The sequence below is a fragment of the Moschus berezovskii genome, chromosome 24 (assembly GCF_049115385.1).
Source record: "Moschus berezovskii isolate FMDL1 chromosome 24, NW_MosBer_1.0, whole genome shotgun sequence".
Taxonomy (NCBI): Eukaryota; Metazoa; Chordata; class Mammalia; order Artiodactyla; family Moschidae; genus Moschus; species Moschus berezovskii.
In genome coordinates, this window is record NC_142483.1 from 17,129,602 (window position 1) to 17,149,419 (window position 19,818).

The 19,818-nt window shown below is 36.5% G+C and overlaps 1 protein-coding gene across 32 annotated transcripts in view; it reads left to right on the plus strand.

Annotated features, from left to right (window-relative positions):
• SLMAP (sarcolemma associated protein) overlaps positions 1-19,818 on the plus strand; it is a 152,124-nt gene that overhangs the window by 86,990 nt on the left and 45,316 nt on the right. For 10 of the 32 annotated variants that reach the window (XM_055414138.2, XM_055414136.2, XM_055414156.2 and 7 more), the window contains exons 4-12: positions 4,851-4,887; positions 6,504-6,566; positions 10,979-11,074; positions 11,353-11,424; positions 12,675-12,815; positions 13,758-13,895; positions 15,141-15,309; positions 15,399-15,449; positions 15,940-15,990. In XM_055414138.2, coding sequence (XP_055270113.1) covers positions 4,851-4,887; positions 6,504-6,566; positions 10,979-11,074; positions 11,353-11,424; positions 12,675-12,815; positions 13,758-13,895; positions 15,141-15,309; positions 15,399-15,449; positions 15,940-15,990 — 818 coding nt within the window. The remainder of the gene's footprint in view (positions 1-4,850; positions 4,888-6,503; positions 6,567-10,978; positions 11,075-11,352; positions 11,425-12,674; positions 12,816-13,757; positions 13,896-15,140; positions 15,310-15,398; positions 15,450-15,939; positions 15,991-19,818) is intronic. The other 22 variants (XM_055414148.2, XM_055414158.2, XM_055414152.2 and 19 more) reach the window with 3 other exon arrangements.

A 19,818-nucleotide genomic window follows, 5' to 3' on the forward strand; every position in this document is an offset into this window, starting at 1 on the left:
ATAACTTATGGAATGTTTTGCTAGATTTTTAGACTTCTGTTTGTTAACAAGATTTTCATGAGAACAGAAAATATTGTCTTTGGGTCACTAAGAAAACTGCATTAAAAAAAAACTTCCATTAATACCATTTGTATCTATTTAGACTTTATTAAGTTCATTTCCTTGTATGTGCATATCTACAGAGAAAAGGATACGTATCCAAAATAGCTATATCCAGGTGCTGGCATTGGGTTCAGTTCAGTTCAGTTGCTCAGTCGTGTCTGACTCCTTGTGACCCCATGAACTGCAGCACGCCAGGCCTCCCTGTCCATCACCAACTCCTGGAGCCTACCCAAACTCATGTCTATTGAGTTGGTGATGCCATCCAACGATCTCAGCCCCTTCTCCCCCTGCCCTCAATCTTTCCTAGCATCAGGGTCTTTTCCAGTGAGTCAGCTCTTCGCATCAGGTGGCCAAAGTATTAGAGTTTCAGCTTCAACGTCAGTCCTTCCAGTGAACACCCAGGACTGATCTCCTTTAGGATGGACTGGTTGGATCTCCTTGCAGTCCAAGGGACTCTCAAGAGTCTTTTCCAACACCACAGTTCAAAAGCATCAGTTCTTCAGTACTCAGCTTTCTTTATAGTCCAACACTCACATCCATACATGACTACTGGAAAAACCGTAGTCTTGACTAGATGGACCTTTGTTGACAAAGTAATGTCTCTGCATTTTAATATGCTGTCTAGGTTGGTTATAACTTTTGTCTAGGTTGGTCATAAGCATCTTTTAATATCATGGCTGCAATCACCATCTGCAGTGATTTTGGAGCCCAAAAAATAAAGTCAGCCACTCTTTCCACTGTTTTGCCATCTATTTGCCTTGAAGTGATGGGACAGGATGCCATGATCTTAGTTTTCTGAATGTTGAGTTTTAAGCCAACTTTTTCACTTCCCTATTTCACTTTCATCAAGAGGCTCTTTAGTTCTTCTTCACTTTCTGCCATAAGGGTGATGTCATCTACATATCTGAGGTTATTGATATTTCTTCCCGAAATCTTGATTCCAGCTTCCTCCAGCTTCCTCCAGCCCACCGTTTCTCATGATGTACTCTGCATATAAGTTAAATAAGCAGTGTGACAGTATACAGCCTTGACATACTCTTCCTATTTGGAACCAGTCTGTTGTTCCATGTCCAGTTCTAACTGTTGCTTCCTGACCTGCCTACACATTTCTCAAGAGGCAGGTGAGGTGGTCTGGTATTCCCATCTCTTTCAGAATTTTCCACAGTTTATTGTGATCCACACAGTCAAAGGCTTTGGCATAGTCAATAAAGCAGAAATAGATGTTTTTCTGGAACTCTCTTGCTTTTTCAGTGATCCAGCGGATGTCAGCAATTCGATCTCTGGTTCCTCTGCCTTTTCTAAAATCAGCTTGAACACCTGGAAGTTCACGGTTCACGTATTGCTGAAGCCTGGCTCAGAGAATTTTGAGCATTACTTTACCAGGGTGTGAGATGAGTGCAATTGTGTGGTAGTTTGAGCATTCTTTGGCATTTCCTTTCTTTGGGATTGGAATGAAAACTGACCTTTTCCAGTCCTGTGGCCACTGTTGACTTTTCCGAATTTACTGACATATTGAGTGTAGCACTTTCACAGCATCATCTTTTAGGATTTGAAATAGCTCAACTGGGATTCCATCTCCTCCACTAGCTTTGTTCGTAGTGATGTTTCCTAAGGCCAACTTGACTTCACATTCCAGGATGTCTGGCTCTAGGTGAGTGATCACGCCATTGTGATTAACTGGGTCATGAAGATCTTTTTTGTATAGTTCTTTCTGTGTATTCTTGCCACTTCTTCTTAATACCTTCTGCTTCTGTTTGGTCCATACCATTTCTGTCCTTTATTGTGGACAGAAATGGTCCACATTAAAATTATTGGTATCTCTAATTTTCTTGAAGAGATCTCTAGTGTTTCCCGTTCTGTTGTTTTCCTCTATTTCTTTTCTCTGATCACTGAGGAAGGCTTTCTTATCTCTCCTTGCAATTCTTTGGAACTCTGCATTCAAATGGGTATATCTTTCCTTTTCCTTGCTGTTCACTTCTCTTCTTTTCACAGATATTTGTAAGGCCTTCTCAGACTGCTGTTTTGCTTTTTTGCATTTCTTTTTCTTAGGGATGGTCTTGATCCCGGTCTCCTGTACAGTGTCACGAACCTCCGTCCATTGTTCATCAGGCACTCTGTCTACCAGATCTAGACCCTTAAATCTATTTGTCACTTCCACTGTATAATCGTAAAGGATTTGATTTAGGTCATACCTGAATGCTCTAGTGGTTTTCCCTACTTTCTTCAATTTAAGTCTGAATTTGGCAACACGGAATTCATGATCTGAGCCACAGTCCACTCCTGGTCTTGTTTTTGCTGACTGTATAGAGTTTCTCCATCTTTGGCTGCAAAGAATATAATCAGTCTGATTTCAGTGTTGGCCATCTGGTGATGCCATGTGTAGAATCTTCTCTTGTGTTGTTGGAAGAGGGTGTTTGCTATGACCAGTGCGTTCTCTTGGCAGAACTCTATTAGCCTTTGCCCTGCTTCATTCCATGCTCCAAGGCCAAATTTGCCTGTTACTCCAGGTGTTTCTTGACTTCCTACTTTTGCGTTCCAGTCCCCTGTAATGAAAAGGACATCTTTTTTGGGTGTTAGTTCTAGCAGGTCTTGTAGGTCTTCATAGAACTGTTCAACTTCAGCTTCTTCAGTGTTACTGGTCGGGGCATAGGCTTGGATTACCATGATACTGAATGGTTTGCCTTGGAAACGAACATTCGTTTTTGAGATTGCATCCAAGTACTGCATTTCGTACTCTTTTGTTGACCATGATGGCTACTCCATTTCCTCTAAGGGATTCCTGCCCACAGTAGTAGATGTAATGGTCATCTGAGTTAAATTCACCCATTCCAGTCCATTTTAGTTTGCTGATTGCTAGAAGGTTGACATTCACTCTTGCCATCTGCTGTTTGACCACTTCCAATTTGCCTTGTTTCATGGACCTAACATTCCAGGTTCCTATGCAAATTGCTCTTTATAGCATCAGACCTTGCTACTATCACCAGTCACATCCACAACTGGGTGTTGTTTTTGCTTTGGCATTGGGTAATTTTTATTTACTTCCTCATGCTTTATTTTACATGTTTTCTACAGTCAATATTTATTACTCATATAAAATCAAAGAAAAGAATCTAACATTTAAAACATCTGTTCCATTTTTATGGGGCAGAGAAGAAAAACTGACCTTTTTAAACCTTCAGTAGGCACCACATTTGTTAGGGCCTTGTATGGTTTCTAGAGGTGCAGAGGTAAATCGTTCGGAGTGCCTGAGAAAACAGATTTTAAATCAGAGGAGCAGAGCAGGGGATTAATATGGTGTTGGTGGGAGTCTGTACAGCATACTGTGGGGGCTCAGAAGGGAGGTGGGTGACAGTACTTAATATTCCATTTTATTCAGCGTCTTAGTGTCCTTGTGACTAATTGAATTGAAATTGTTCTTAGAGGTTTGTAGTTACTACAGTGAAATCAGAATTGCCATTCCTGTTTTTAAGTCCTGCAAGATCAGTTCATCAGCAACTTACCCGCTGAACCAGCTGAATCTAAAAACTTTACCTAATCAACTGTCAAGCTGACTATGACTCGCTTGGCCTCTTGGGTATGGAATGAGGAACAACTGGTAGGGTCGTGAGTGGCAGCCTTGATTTGTGCTTCACCTGCTCCCATCCCCCCTCACCCCCCCCCCCACACAGTCACATTACAGTATCTTACAGGTAGGTGGGATCGTGAGTGGCAGCCTTGATTTGTGCTCCACCTGCTCCCATGCCCCCCCTCACCCCCCCCCCACACTCACATTACAGTATCTTACAGGGCAGGTTAAGTAGGAACCCTGGCTTCCATAGCTGCCCTGTTTTCATGGGAGTGGTGGTAGTGATCAGGTGCTACTGTGTCTTACTATAAGGTACTGTTAAAACAAGGTACTGTTTTAAGCTTTTTATTTATATTAGCACATTAAAATACTCAACAGTGATCCTATGTGGTTAGTTTCATGATAATCTCCATTTTATGGATGAGGAAGCTGAGACCTATAGTGGTTAGATAACTTGCTCAAGATTGTACACCTGGTTAAGTAGAGCCAAAATTTGAACCCAGTTAGTATGGCTTTTGAGCCCCATGCTTAACTTCTCCACTACACTGCCTCTTTTTCACTTTACAAGGCCAAAAAGGGTGATTAGTACCAAGTGATAGTGTGTTAATGTTTAATTTCAAAGTGATATACTGAGTTTAGCCTCGTAACTACATATAAACTTGTAAGTGTGTGAGGTAGCTAGGTAGAGAAGAATAGTACTTATGTTTTGATTGCGAAAGTTGTACTCCACTAGAACATATTTCCAGATTCTAACCTTCTTTACAGTAGAGCTTTGCTTTTTAAGACTTTCTGTGTCGGACTACTTAATTTTAAAAGAACTTAATTTACATGTTACAAAATTTTAAATGGATAGTTTAAGGAGTGCTTTTTTTCTGGGTAGTTCTTATAACCAAGGAATTCACCATAGCCCTCATTAATAGTAGATTCGGCAAGGGCATTTAATGTATTTTGGATTTTGAATTTGTGTTTAGAAATATATTAATGTGTAAAAGGTAGGTTTGTGTATTTATTACCTTATTTTCCAACAATTCTGTGTGTTTTTGAAGGACTACAAATAATTCACATTCTTTTAATTAAATGAAAGAAAGTGTAACAACTTTGGGGTTTAAAATATGCTCATACTGTCATACTCTTTTCTCTGTTGTCAGGAAGTTAGATAAAAATTCTAAATTTTACTTTTCAGTGTCATCCATGCTCCATTACCAAGTCCTGTTGACAAAGTAAGTTGCTGATGATTATTTTTTTCCAAACTGATTCAGCTATATTGCTTTTGAAAATGTCTTTGTTTTAAATATGCTTCACCGAGAAACTTTATTCTCTTTCGTAACAAAATGTAAGAGTGCATTTGGCTGTATAGTTATTCTAGTCTGATCTTCAGTAACGAGAGAATGTACGATGGATGTTTGTTAGGGAAAAACCCTTTGTTATCTCAATTAGTGGCTGACTCTAAACTAGAGTTAGCCATAGGGAAGAAGTGTTAGTTACTACTTTTTATTCTGAAATATGTTTCTGCCTAGAAATATTTGTTAAAGCTTTGTGTTTAGATAATTTACTCAAAATATACTTACACGTGGAAATAAAACAGAAGTACAGGCTTACATAAATTGCTCTTTTATTGTCCTTGAAGATCAATTTACTTGATTTGGACAGAAACTTTGCATTAATTAATTATTAGAAAAATTTTTTTCTTTTGTTTAGAAATAATGGTGTATTAAACTGTAGATATTCTTGCTAAATAGCAAAAAAAAAAAAGTCATTTGTATCTTTTGGCATTAAAGTGGAGCTTTGGGAGAAATATTTTCCTTTTTTTTTCCTTTCCATTTGGATAAAGTATGAAAGCCTACCTGAAACTGAAGTTATTGTTAGATTCCTTTTTTAGAAGTAAGCGTGGTTAATCATCAACTTCAGCAATACCAAAAATCATTTTAGAAGTAAATGGTGGCCCTGTTTATTTAGGACTAACTTAAAAAAAATAATGTCACCTCTTGTCTTCTAGTTAGAATATTGATTTAAAAAATAGAATTTCTGAACTTAATAAGGAATGACATTGTTAACATTACTAGTAAGTTAATATACAAGGCTTGGATAGTATTGAAAATGTTACAGCAACATGTTAGTGCCTTTTTCTTTTTTTTAATAATGCTGTGGTTCTGTATTCCACACCTAGGAGAAACCGTTTATAGAGGTTATTTCTTCCCATACTCTTGGATTCTAAGCATTTATGCTGTGACTTATAATGTTTGAACACCATTATCTCCCATCTTTTTCTTATTAAAACCTACGTATCATTAAAAGGAAAAAAAAAGATAAACCATTTTTCATTGCCTCTGGCCATTGGACAAAGTATTGTATTTCATGTCCTGCTTTCTCCCCCATACCCCCCACATACAAATATAATTTTGAAGATGGCTACTTCTAAATGAATTGTGACTTATTAACATATTGAAGAACTACTTAACAGTGTATTTTAAAGGAAACAATGTAGATCTGTTCATTTAGCAGGTATTATTTCTGGGTAAAGAAAAGGCTGTGTTGCCTTTGTGCTGTAAGTTTGTGATTTGGTTTATCAAAGAATGTTTTCATGGATAGCTCTTGTCCTACCATCCTGGTTATAAATCTCAAACTGTTCACTATAATACAATACCATCTATAGGTTCTAGATACGGAGCAGAACTATTTTGAAAACTAAAGGATATCAGTTTGAAAAATCAAATTTGAAAAATAGTTACTTACTTTGCATGTTTCAGTAAATAGGCATTTCACGGACTTGGTTTGGCTTTAGTATCTTCTGCAAATACTTTGTGTGACTGTTGATGGTATGTCCTTTTGTTTCTAGGTTGCTGCTAACACTCCAAGTATGTACTCTCAGGAACTATTCCAGCTTTCTCAGTATCTTCAGGTAAAGTAAATCTTGAGATTTCTTAGTCTTTAAAAGCAGAACTTAGATTTTATTTTGCTAGTTCACAAATATGGGCTATAGAAATATTGGCTACATACAAATACAAAGGAAATACCTTTTCAAAGTAAAAAAAAAAAGGAATTAAAAATAGTTTTTATTAAAAAAAATAGGATTTAAAAAGTCAGAATTGTTAAGTCTGGAGAAGATAAGGTTCTATACAAGAGTTTTTTTCCTTCAAATATGAAGAAGTTCCACAGTATTTCTTAATCCAAAGTTGAGTTTTAAATAAAATTAAACCTGGAGAGATTTTGGTTGCTATTAATAGCTATAATAGCAAATAATATGAACCATTAAAATATTAACTGGGTTTCCCTGGTGGCTCAGATGGTAAAGAATCCAACTGCAGTGCAAGAGACCTGGGTTTGATCGCTGGGTTGAAAAGATCCCCTAGAGGAGGGCATGGCAACCCACTCTAGTACTCTTGTCTGGAGAACCCCCATGGACAGAGGAACCTGGCAGGCTGCAGTCCATGGGGTTGCAAAGAGTCAGACATGACTGAGCGACTTAGCACACAAAATATTAACTAATAGCAAATATATAGCACTTACTATATGCCAGAGTCTAGTCAAGCACTTTACCTGTATTAATTCACTTAATTTTTACAAAAACCCTATAAAACACATATTTTATGCCCATTTTTATAGATGGACTTCCTGAGGGACAGGAAGTTTAAATAATTTGCACAGTATCACATACCTAGTATGTGAATGAGCTGGGACTTGAACAAAAACAAGTCAGACCTTAGAGTCTCTGCTCGTAATTACTGTTCTGTGTTGCTCAGGCTATAGAACGATTTCTTGACAGGACAGATACTTATTGTAGAATGGGCTCCTGAAGAAGTTAATACTGTAGTTAAAGAGCAATAGAAATCTCGAGAAAAAATGTGATTATTCTTTCTTTTTTTTTTTTCTTTCTGATTTTGGTAGATTTCGGCTGGATTATGGTTCTATGATTATAGAACCATATGTATATATATAGATATATTTCTATAAAGCATATCTACATATGCTCTTAATATCTGAAGAGCATATCATAGGAAGCATGATTAAGGAAAACTCCTGATCAGGAGTTTAGAGATTGAGGTTTGTATCTTGATGCAGACTAAATTAGTTCTGTGACCTTGGGTGATTCATTTTACATACGTACGTCTTCAGTTGCCTTTTGTTTAAAATGATAAGACCAAACCAGTGACCCTGGGTCCCTTCATTCTTTTATAGATCAATCACTAAGAGCAGTCCTAGTGCAGTTAACGATGTACACATGTGTGAAAATTATCAGTGTATTAATCAGATTTTGTCTTCCCCTGGGCGTAATGTAGTGGTGAATTGAAAAGCGGTTTCACACACTTTCAGGTTAGAGAACATAGACTCTATCCAGAATTCCCTGGATTTGATCTGTAGCTTTAACTTTGGACCTGTTGGGAAAATTGTTTAACTCTTGTGTGCCTCACTTTCCTCATCTATGATATATGTTTAGTAGCACTTACATCACAAAATTGTAAAGAATAAATGAATTAAAACAGGGAATTCCCAGGGAGTCCAGTGGTTAGAACTCTGTGCTTTCACTACTAACGGCCCGAGTTTGATCCCTAGTCGGGGAACTAAGATCCTCTAAGCCAAGTGGTGTGGCCAAAAGGAAAAATACAAACATGTAAAGCACTTAGAACAATGTCTGGCATGTAGAACATATGCTATAAATATTGGTAGTTTACCATTAAGTAGGAAGTCACATTGCGGAGAAGGCAATGGCAAGCTACTCCAGTACTATTGCCTAGAAAATCCCATGGATGGAGGAGCCTGGTAGGCTGCAGTCCGTGGGGTCGCTAACGGTTGTACGTGACTGAGCGGCTTCACTTTCACTTTTCACTTTCACACATTGGAGAAGGAAATGGTAACCCACTCCAGTGTTCTTGCCTGGAGAATCCCAGGGACGGGGGAGCCTGGTGGGCTGCCGTCTGTGGGGTCGCACAGAGTCGGACACGACTGAAGTGACTTAGCAGGAAGTCACATTAATTGACCTAGCTCTCTCTTATTTTTAGAGGTAGAAGACATTTTTTTTTCACTTTCTCACCTCTTTTGTTATTTTAGTTTTATTTAGAGGATAATTGCTTTACAGTATCGTGTTGGTTTCTGCTGCACAACAACTTGAATCAGCCATACGTATACATACACTCTTCTCTCTTGAGCTTCCCTCCCGACCCCAGCCACCCACCCATCCACTTAATCCCTGTCCTCTAGGTTGTCACAGAGCACCGGACTGGGCCCTAGTAGCTTCCCACTAGCTCTCTGTTTTCACATGATAATGTATATATTTCAGTTCTGCTTTCTCAATTCATCCCACCCTCTCTTCCCTCAGTGTCTACAAGTTCATTCTCTATGTCTTAAGGTAGGAGAAACTTTGAGATTAATCTGTTCTAACCTTCACTTTTCATATGAGAAATATGGGGCTTCTATGGGTAAAATGGTTTCCCAGGACTGTGTACTATAATTACTAGTCATTGTGAATCTAATGTTCTCATTCTAGCTCTCATTCCCATTTCTACCTTCTTGTCAGTCTTTGAATATTCATAGTGGCATAATCTTTCACTGTTCTTTTTCTAATTCTTTGAGAGAAAAATTATACTGGCTTGTCTTTTCTGTATACATCTCTTGGAATTGCTGAAGTTCTAATGGAAGTTGTAAACCTTTTGAATAAAAACTGAAATAGATACATTTCATGTCTCAGAACTAATCAACCGTTCCTGGAAGTGTTAGATATCTGTTAGGATGTGGTTCATGGAGTTATGAAACTCTAAATGGAATTGAGTAAAAAAGGTTAAATTACACCATCTAGTGGAAGGAGTGGTTGTTTGCTGATTTTTTGTTTTTGTTTTTAAGTAAAACTTTTTGTATCATTAGTTCAATTTCCTGGATATTAGGAATGTTTTAGAAGCTTAAAATTAACTTGACACCTAGTCACTTTTAAGTGTAAGCTCTATTTTAATGTGGGTTCTGAGGTGGTATGACTTTTATTAGATTCCTTAATCTATACTTTCAGAGTTATATTAAAAAGCAGTTCCTGTGACTCTAATTAGACCAGATTTTCCCTAATCATTATTTATCAAGGATATGGAGAGCAATAAATGCATGCTTTAAACCTCAAGTGCTATGTTTGAAGTATACACTTCTCAGTTGAAGTAGCTCAGAGGTATCAGGGTAGTAAATGTTCTTCTTTGGATAATGACAGAAATAGAAGTAAGTGAAATTTAAAGTTTTGCCAAAACCACAACTGAATGTTCCGTGAGCATTTTCACCTTGACTCACAGTAACGGAGGCCTTCTTAGCAGCTATCATATGTTAACAAGTGACCTAGAGATAAGGCTTTGCTTGCCAGTGTCTTTCTCTGGAACAGTATTCCTTTGGAGCTGCCAATTAGTTATTTAACTCATTGACTCCCAATTACATTGAATTAACACTTGGCCTCTTACTTATGTTTGACATGTTCATCTGTGGCTAAGTGTTATATGGTCAGAGAGAGATTTAGAACACCTGAAAGTGGAGTAGGCTTTGAGGATAAAATAGTCTGTCTTTTTAAATACATATAACATATAAAAATTTTTTAAAGGAAAAATGAAAAGATACTTCTCTTTTAGATGTCGTACTCATGTGGCTAAGCCATTATGAATATTTTTGTTGCTCTCTCTCTCTATATGTGTGTGTGTGTATAGATACACAGACACACACACACATACACACACGGTTTTTAAATATATGTATATGTAGAATGCAGATTTATATCATTTGTTGGATTTTTCTATTATAGATTTTGTTCTTTTAAACTCATTCTTGTGAATTACAAATAAACAAAAACAGATGACCTATTTCCTGTTGTAGAGGAAGTTGCAGTGAGAGCACCCCTAACAGCACTACTTACAGTGCAGCTCAACAAATAGGCTAAAATGATCTCTGTGTGTGTGTGAGTGTATGCACGCATGCCTGTGCGCACTCAGTTGTGTCCTATTCTTTGCAACTCCATGGACTCTAGCCTGCCAGACTCCTCTAACCATGGGATTTTCCAGGCAAGGATGCTGGAGTGGTTGCCATTTCCTTCTCCAGAGGATCTTCCTGACCCAGGGATTGAACCTGTGTCTCTTGCAGCTTCTGCCTTGGCAGGTGGATTCTTTACCAGTGCACCATCTTGGTTAAAATGATGTGGGCTAAATATATTATACTAAGTAGATTTATCAGGTTTGAAAGCAAGATACACTGTAGGATGTGAAACAAAGATGTTTTCAGAATGTGCTAATAATTGATTATTTGTCAAAGGAATCATGCTGAGGTTATTAGAATTTCTTTTGTGATTTATAATATTAGGAGGCCTTACATCGGGAACAGATGTTGGAACAGAAGTTAGCCACGCTTCAGAGGCTGCTAGCCATTACCCAAGAGGCTTCAGATACCAGTTGGCAGGTATTCCAGTTACCTTTATATTCATAAAGCATTTAAGCACAGCTCAATATCCCTTGCTGCAATATCCCTTAGATGGTTATTAAAATGAAACTAAAATTATGTAGCAGACAAGGCAGAGTTATTTCTTGATGAACAAATATTGAAAATTTAGCATTTTGCAGTGAATGTTGGTCAACTTTGTGATTTTTAGGTCTTTTTTTGGCAGTAGCAACCTTTTTGATGTATGTTATTTTTTAACTACCCTGGAATTTTATTTATATTTCATTTTTCTTTAACAGGCTTTAATAGATGAAGATAGACTCTTATCACGGTTAGAGGTTATGGGAAACCAATTGCAAGCATGCTCCAAAGTAAGTATCCATCTCAAGTACCTAAAGAAAAATGCATTGGTTTTTATGTAGCTTCATTTCTTTGACTGTTATTTTGAATACATTCAAAAACATCTATACATTTTTCACCATTTTTAAAATCTTTTACCATTACATGAAATTTCACACATACATGTAAGTAGAAAGAATTGTATATAGTGAATACCCATATGCAATTCTCTTTTTTCCACCATAGTTGATATTTGTTGGAGAAACTGGATCTTTCATCCTGTACAATTTCCCTCAATCTGGAATGATACTTAAACCTTCTTGCTCCTCCTCTACACCATAAATTTATCCAGTCCATGGAATTCTCCAGGCCAGAATACTAGAGTGGTAGTGAGATGTTAGTGATCTTTGATTATCCTTTCATATATTCATTCTTTTATTTTGTAAAAATGATAATACTGTAATTCTATCTTTCCTTCATTTACTAGATGCATTACTTCTATAAAGAGGAACTTCCCCTCATAAACCATTTTATTTTCCTAAAGAACATTTTCTTCAGGAAGGAAAGGATGAGTGATTTTCTCCCTTTATTTACTGGATTTCAAAATAATGTTTGGCTCCTTTTCATCTACCAAAGAATGACCAATGAAGTATTTTTTTCCTCCAAATGAGATTTAAATATATATCATGGGTTAAACCTATTTCATTTTTCTTATTGATTCTCAGTTCTCCCATCTTTGGGAGACCTTCAGGGACCTTCTTCAGGTTGACCTCTGAGTTCTTCTGGTAGCACCCTAGCAGGTTTGGATAATAGCTTCCTGTTATCATATCAGACAAGGTAGTCCAGACTCATCTTGTACATTTCTTCCCTTAGACTTGGAATCAGCTTTTTCCTCAGGGTACTCTTATTCCTTTTGGTTTAGTTATTGTTTTAAAATGCTTGACACCCTTTAGAGGTTAAGAGATTATTTTTGCCCATAAGTGTAAATATTGTGGCTTTCAGAGAAAATGGCGAGTATTAATAGAATAGTTCATTCATTTTGTATACTTGGGAGAAATTTTCAGTTTACTTTGACTTTTTCTGTTGAAAGTATGAGTTAATATGCTTGTGAGAGCGTAATTTACTAATGCAACTTTTATATACAGCTTCAGTTAATACAGAGTTGACGTAATTTCTGTTTGGAGGTACCTTAATATAGAACTCAGAGAACATCACAATGTGTTATTTTTTTCAAATGGTAAATACTTTAAAAAAAATAACTATAAATATTTTTAAATCCTAGAATCAAACAGAAGATAGTTTACGGAAGGAACTTATAGCGTTACAGGAGGATAAACACAACTATGAGACTACAGCCAAAGAGTCCCTGAGGCGGGTTCTTCAGGAGAAAATTGATGTGGTTAGAAAACTATCGGAAGTTGAGGTATTTCATCTTAACAGATACAATTTTAGCCTGAAAATGCTAGCATTTCAAGACATTTCAAACTTGGGTATTAGTATATAGCTAGGAAGTTTTTCCTGTCTTATCTGGTGGGAAGGAGCAGTATGCTGTTTTCATTTTAGGAATTCTTAGCATAGCCACGTGAGTTCTGTTGCTTATGGTCCCTAGTCAGTGATTAAGGAAATAAAAGCCTAACCAGGGAATTTTACTATATCCACTTTGGTTAGATTTCAGCCTCCACACAGTGGACCATGATATGTGCCAGAGAATTGATCTCCTTTCATGTAACTTTGTTTTTCTTCTGATTGAGGATAGTCGGTCTTAAGGCAGAGAGCTCCACCATTATTCTTACCTTCCCCATACTACAGAGAGGAAAATTGTACCTGGAGGGGGTTACTATTTCCTTTTCCAGGGGATCTTCCAAACCCCAGGATCAAACATGGGTCTCTTGCATCATGGGCAGATACTTTACGGTCTGAGCCACCAGGGAAGCCCAGTCTCTATAATAACCCCGTCTCAAAGTGACTGATTCACTGTCAGATCATTGATATGACGTGCAAAGAAAGAAGAATGCTAATTGTCCTCTAATTTTGTTGATTGTGTGCACATTATTAAATGTGCTTTTAAGAAGTGATAGGCTTAAAATATTTTCAAGGTCAAAACTCACACCCTGTGACCTTTAAAAAGTGTGATTATATGAAGGATCAGCCTCTCCTCCTTCCACATTTTGTTTTTCGAAGTTCTTTGTATTTTCTGTTTTAGCATATACCTGAAGTAGATTGAAATTCTTCTGTTATTTAACTCGACCTTATATAAAGTTGAGTAGATTCTGATTTAGAACAGTCCATAGAATTATAGTTTGTATAAATTGAATTTAGAGTGTGCATTTATTCTAAATCCGTTGTCTGTAAACTTGAATTACAGCGAAGTCTTAGTAATACTGAAGATGAATGTACCCATCTGAAAGAAATGAATGAACGGACTCAGGAAGAATTAAGAGAATTAGCCAATAAATATAATGGAGCAGTTAATGAGATTAAAGATTTATCTGATAAATTAAAGGTATGTATTTCTCAAACTGGAAATATATAAATTAATCATCCCTAACATGCTGAATAGCTTAAGAATTTAGATATTGCTGAATAGTTGTTGATGGAAAATTTGTTTGAATTTATAGTATAAATCAGTTGCCATTTAACCCAAATCCCATTACCAGTGATAATTAAAAGTTTGTAAAAGCTGACATATTTCCTTTGGATGAAAGTAAATAATCAGTAGTTCATAATAGGCATTTTAAAATATATAACAGTAAATAGATAAGAATCAGCAAAACCCAAGATACTCAGACTTTTGGAAAACTAGAACCTACTTTTCTTTAAGGTGTCCCAAATTGAGGGCCCAGCTATGTTAGTGCTGTAGCAAGCCCACAGAGAACCTTCGCGTGATTCCTTCCAGGAGGCCACAGCCTCTGCGTGGGCTATAGCTCCCTGTACCTTTAGGATATTTAGGATAAGGACAGACCAGACCACACGTAATGCCATGTTGGTCCTGTAAAATGTTACAACTGAGTTTGTGAAGACCCGTCTTTATGTAATTCACACCGTAGATTGAGTGGCCAGAAGATACCCATTTGTTAACAGAAGACCAGAGCATACCTTCCATTTGTGTGAATGGTTAACCTATATAGCTTTAAATATTAGACTTGTTAGAAAGAGATCATTTAAAAAAGTGCTTGATTCCTTTAGCTAAAAGAAATTTTGCTTAAAATTTCAGAATAAGCTACATTGTAGAACTTACAAACTAATTGAAACAATAGTAATTCCAAGAAAACCGTATTTCCCTCATGAAAAACGTGGGTATATTATCATATGTGAAATGAATCACCAGTCCAGGTTCGACGCATGATACAGGATGCTCGGGGCTGGTGCACGGAGATGACCCAGAGGGAGGATAAGGGGAGGAGGGAGGTGGGAGGGAGGTTCAGGAAGGGAAACATATGTACACCTGGGGCAGATTCATGTCAATGTATGGCAAAACCAATACACTAATGTAAAGCAGTTAGCCTCCAATTAAATAAATTTTAAAAAAAAGGAAAAATGTGGTTTTCATTTTGACCCTTATAATCTATGTATGTATTGTGTTTGCTTGCTTGCTACAAGTTTTTCTCTCCGAGTTGGTATGGAGGGATGACACAGTGCACATCATTTTTGACATCATTTATGTGACTAGAAGGAGTCCTGCTTTAGACATCTTAAAACAAGGTCAGATTTTATTAAATAGCTGGGTTTTCTTTTTCATTTTCAACAGATAGCAGAGGGAAAACAAGAAGAAATCCAACAGAAGGGACAAGCTGAGAAAAAAGAATTACAGCATAAGATAGATGAAATGGAAGAAAAAGAACAGGAGCTCCAGGCAAAAATAGAAGCTTTGCAAGCTGATAATGACTTTACCAATGAAAGGCTAACAGCTTTACAAGGTAAATTAGCTAATCCAAAAATTGATTTGGTTTATTTTTTTCTTTCTTTTTATCTGTGAAATATCTTTTTTTTGGACTTTTATTTACAGTACGGTTAGAACATCTTCAAGAGAAAACTCTTAAAGAATGCAGCAGCTTAGGTAGGTGTCACCAAATTTCTTACTTAAAGCCAAATTTTTATCATTAAATTTTTGTTTACTATCTCACATTGTGTACTTGCTTTCTTTAAGAGGGATGTTTTACATATTAGATGTAAAGTATCTACACTCTTTCAGAAAATTTCCTTTAAAAATATGCTTGATTGCCACCAGTGGGCACCATTGTGTAGTCTTTGAAATGAATGAAATTTATACATCTGAGATGGTCTGCTTAGAGATATTTAAATAAGAAAAACACATGAACAGCAGAATTCTTTTTCTTTTGAGGTTCATCAAAAGGTTACTAAGCAGTTGTAGCTTTTTCTCTAAGATGATAGAAAATGACAAGTTGAACCCTTCTTGTAAAAATGAATTTAAACTTCAGTCAGTCTTAATGTCAGTAGGAATACAAAATGCCACAGTTACACTTGAGACCAGTTTTAAAGTAATACTTTCTTTGAAATCAGGCAATGATACACTGTCTTAATCCTAGGGATACAAGTTGATGACTTCTTACCTAAAATAAATGGGAGCACAGAAAAAGGTAGTGTAAAAACCTTAAATATTTTTTTTTTCATGATATCCTTTTACTATTTAAGCAGGATAGAGAGGTCAGGGATTTTAGATTTTAAGTGTTTGGAGTGAAAAACATGCTGTTCATAGACTGTTTAAATCCCATCTTTTAAAAATCAAGCTTCCTTTTATTTTGTAATTCTTAATTCTGTGAACTATGGTTAGATGTCCCTTGTTATATGGAAATTTCAGTTATTGAAATAGTAAGATTTTAATAATGTTCAACTTTAGTGTTGGTTTATATAACATAGTAGAGCTTCCCCTGCCCTCTACTATATTTTCAAAGACAAAACCACCATTTTCTTCCATCAAGTATTGCTTTCTGGGGATATTTGGCCCCTGTTTTTTAATATTTGTGACCTGCCCCCTTCCTGGCCAAGAGTTTACGTAAAAGTCCAAAAAAGAAACAAAAATAGGAAAAAAAAAAGTCCAGTGAGTCTTTGGATGTGTCATCGAAACTGCTCTCTTTATCCATCTGTTTCATCAATCAGAGAAAAGGGAGTCAGTCATGTATGCCATCTGAAAAATTATTTTTTGTTCTTGCTATCTGATCCTTCTTTCTGGATAGCTTGGGTTATCTCTTGCCACAATTGCATAGCCACTGTTGGTTTTCCTACTGCAGCATGGGTTTTCTACTCAATGGTTTCTGTATTCCTTCAGTCATGAAGATTTGTCCTCCCCTCCCCATTCATCCAACATTAACTGAGCACCAGCTATATGCCAGATCCTGCATTAGATGCTTAGAGTACAAAATGAATAAAATTGTTTTCTGTGTTTACAAATATATGTGCCTCTCAACTCAGTTTTTATATATAGAAGATGCCAACGTCAGTACCCAAAACTTCATACTAAATAGTTTTTCCATGTATCAGGGGATATCTTTATAATTCTTGGGTGGCATCTAAACTCTGATAAAGTTAAGAGGTGCTTTTTTGGTTTGTTTTGGTTTGGTTGGTTAGTTGTTAATCAGGAAGTGGAATAATAGGCTCAGGTAACTGTGTATATGTGAGGTGCAAGATCAAGAGGTAATATTCCATGTATAATAAATTTTGAAACTCTAAATTTAAAAAAAAGTTTCATTAATCATTGTTATTTGACTATTTTATATGTGGTTTGTGAAATAACATTGACACTATAAAATTTCAGTTTGAGTTTCAATTTGAGACTTTTTAAAGGTGTAGTTTATATTCATTACACCATTATTATTAAAGTATACTTAGTAAACATATGTAAAAAGACTTCATCTTCTAAAAGCTTCTCATTCTTAAATGAATATATATTTTCTGTTGTTGTTATTTTGCTCTTTTTCTCTTTCTGGCATGTACAGTTCTCATTCAAATCCATTGCCCTTTGACTTGAGCGTGTATTTGTTGATAAAGCTAGTGTTAATTCAAGCTGGGCGCATTCTATTCCTTTAGTTAACAATCTTCTTATGTACACTGAACTATCTTTATGCTATTTAGAGTTGTCAAATTACGGCTTACAATTTTTTGCTAATTCTAGTTTATTTAAATGAGAAAAGCTGTAGACAACTCCTTGATTTAAAACTGAATAAGATATTAATATTTTGGATAACTTAGGGTACTCCTGGCTATGGTTATTTTTCCCTTGTAGGTGTTAGTGCTAAATTGAGTAGTGTGTGAGTGACTAATAGAATATCTTTAAAGAAACTGAGTAGTAAATATCTGGATAAGCACAGAAGCTTCACATTTAGTTACAGACTAGATTATGGATAAGATGGAACTATTCTGAATCATTTATGATACAGTAAGAGACTAATTATCAAGTATTCAAATATTGTCAAAGTCTGTAGTTATAATGTGCTATTAGATATAATTATAACTAAAATTGCTCTTTAAGCAGTAGAGGGAGAACCAAGTTTAGTTGTAAGAGAATATTTCAAAAATGTCTGGAGAAGTTAAGATTAATAATACTTCTCCAGTAAACACATTTTTAAGATTCCGTTCCGTTCCATCGCTCAGTCGTGTCCGACTTTTTGCGACCCCATGAACTGTAGCCTACCAGGCTTCTCCGTCCATGGGATTCTCCAGGCAAGAATACTGGAGTGGGTTACCGTTTCCTTCTCCAGGGGATCTTCCCGACCCAGGGATCGAACCCAGGTCTCCTGCATTGGAGGCAGATGCTTTAACCTCTGAGCCTTAAATCTAAAGTAGCTGCTATAAGCACAACTTTGTACTATAATTTTTAAAATGTTACCTAATAAGCATATTTTGAATATATCTTAGATGGTATTTAGAAAAGCACTGTCTAATAGAACTATCCTGAGTGCCACATACATAATTTTAAAATTTCTGGTAGTCACGTTAAAAATACAGTAAGAAATAGCTAAATTTTTAATAGTATATTTAATAATATGTTTACTTTCCGTTCCGTTCTGTCACTCAGTCGTGTCTGACTCTTTGCGACCCCGTGGACTGTAGCCTACCAGGCATCTCTGTCCATGGGATTCTCCAGGCAAGAATACTGGAGTGGGTTACCGTTTCCTTCTCCAGGGGATCTTCCCGACCCAGGGATCGAACCCGGGTCTCCCGCATTGGAGGCAGACGCTTTAACCTCTAAGCCACCAGGGAAGCCCATGTATCTAGAATTTTATTTCAATATGTAGTCAATATTAAATGATTACAAATGAGTATTTCACGTTCTTTATTCCTTAGTAAGTTTTTGAGGCCTATCAGTTCAGTTCAGTCACTCAGTCGTGTCCGACTCTTTGCGACCCCATGAATCACAGCACGCCAGGCCTCCCTGTCCATCACCAACTCCCGGAGTTCACTCAAACTCATGTCCACAGAGTCGGTGATGCCATCCAGCCATCTCATTCTCTGTCATCCCCTTCTCCTCCCGCCCCCAATCCCTCCCAGCATCAGAGTCTTTTCCAGTGACTCAACTCGTCGCATGAAGTGGCCAAAGTGTTGAAGTTTCAGCTTTAGCATCAGTCCTCCCAGTGAACACCCAGGATTGATCTCCTTTAGAATGGACTGTAGATATTTAATTTACGCTGACAACACATCTCAATTCAAACTAGCAACTTTTTTTTAAGGGCTCAGTAGTCACATGTGGCTAATGGCTACTGTATTGGACAACACAGGTCTAACAAATCGAAATACATAGGTAACCCATGTATAAATAAAACACATTTTGTCTCGTGATTCTTACTATGTTTCTGTGTATACTTTTTCTTTGCATTCCTACAACCCTCTTTAGTATCACAGGACACCATCACCACTCCTCCTGCCCCGACACTTCAGTATCTGATTCATGACTCCTGGTTTAGATGAACAGTGACATCTTTTATAGTCTTGGCAAAGTGAATTCCCTAGGGCTTGATTTCAAGTAATGAAATACTAAAAGTGTTGTGATCCAAATCATTTACATGCACTACCTGAAAGGCCTTTCTCTCATGTGTCTTAGGAAATAACCTTTGTGAAAGTCACATGTATATTTATCTTTTATATTAATCTTGCATTTTATCTAAACTAGTATAGTAGATATTTTAATGTAGAATCATATAGTAAGATCAGAGTAGGTAAAAAGTTTGATTTTTGGCTTGGTGTGTGATGGTGGATTGTCCTGTCATCTGAAGTCTTGTGATGCTAGTTTGAAACTTGGTTTCAAATATGTTTTATACAGTCCTTTAGTTAGGCTAAAATTTAGTTTTACTGAATTTTCATATTTAACAGTGATATTGTATAGTTTGAATTTTGAAAATGTTGTCATAGCTTACATAATAAGTACTTTTTTTTTAGTTTAACTTTAGATTTTTTTTAAATTTTGAATTTCT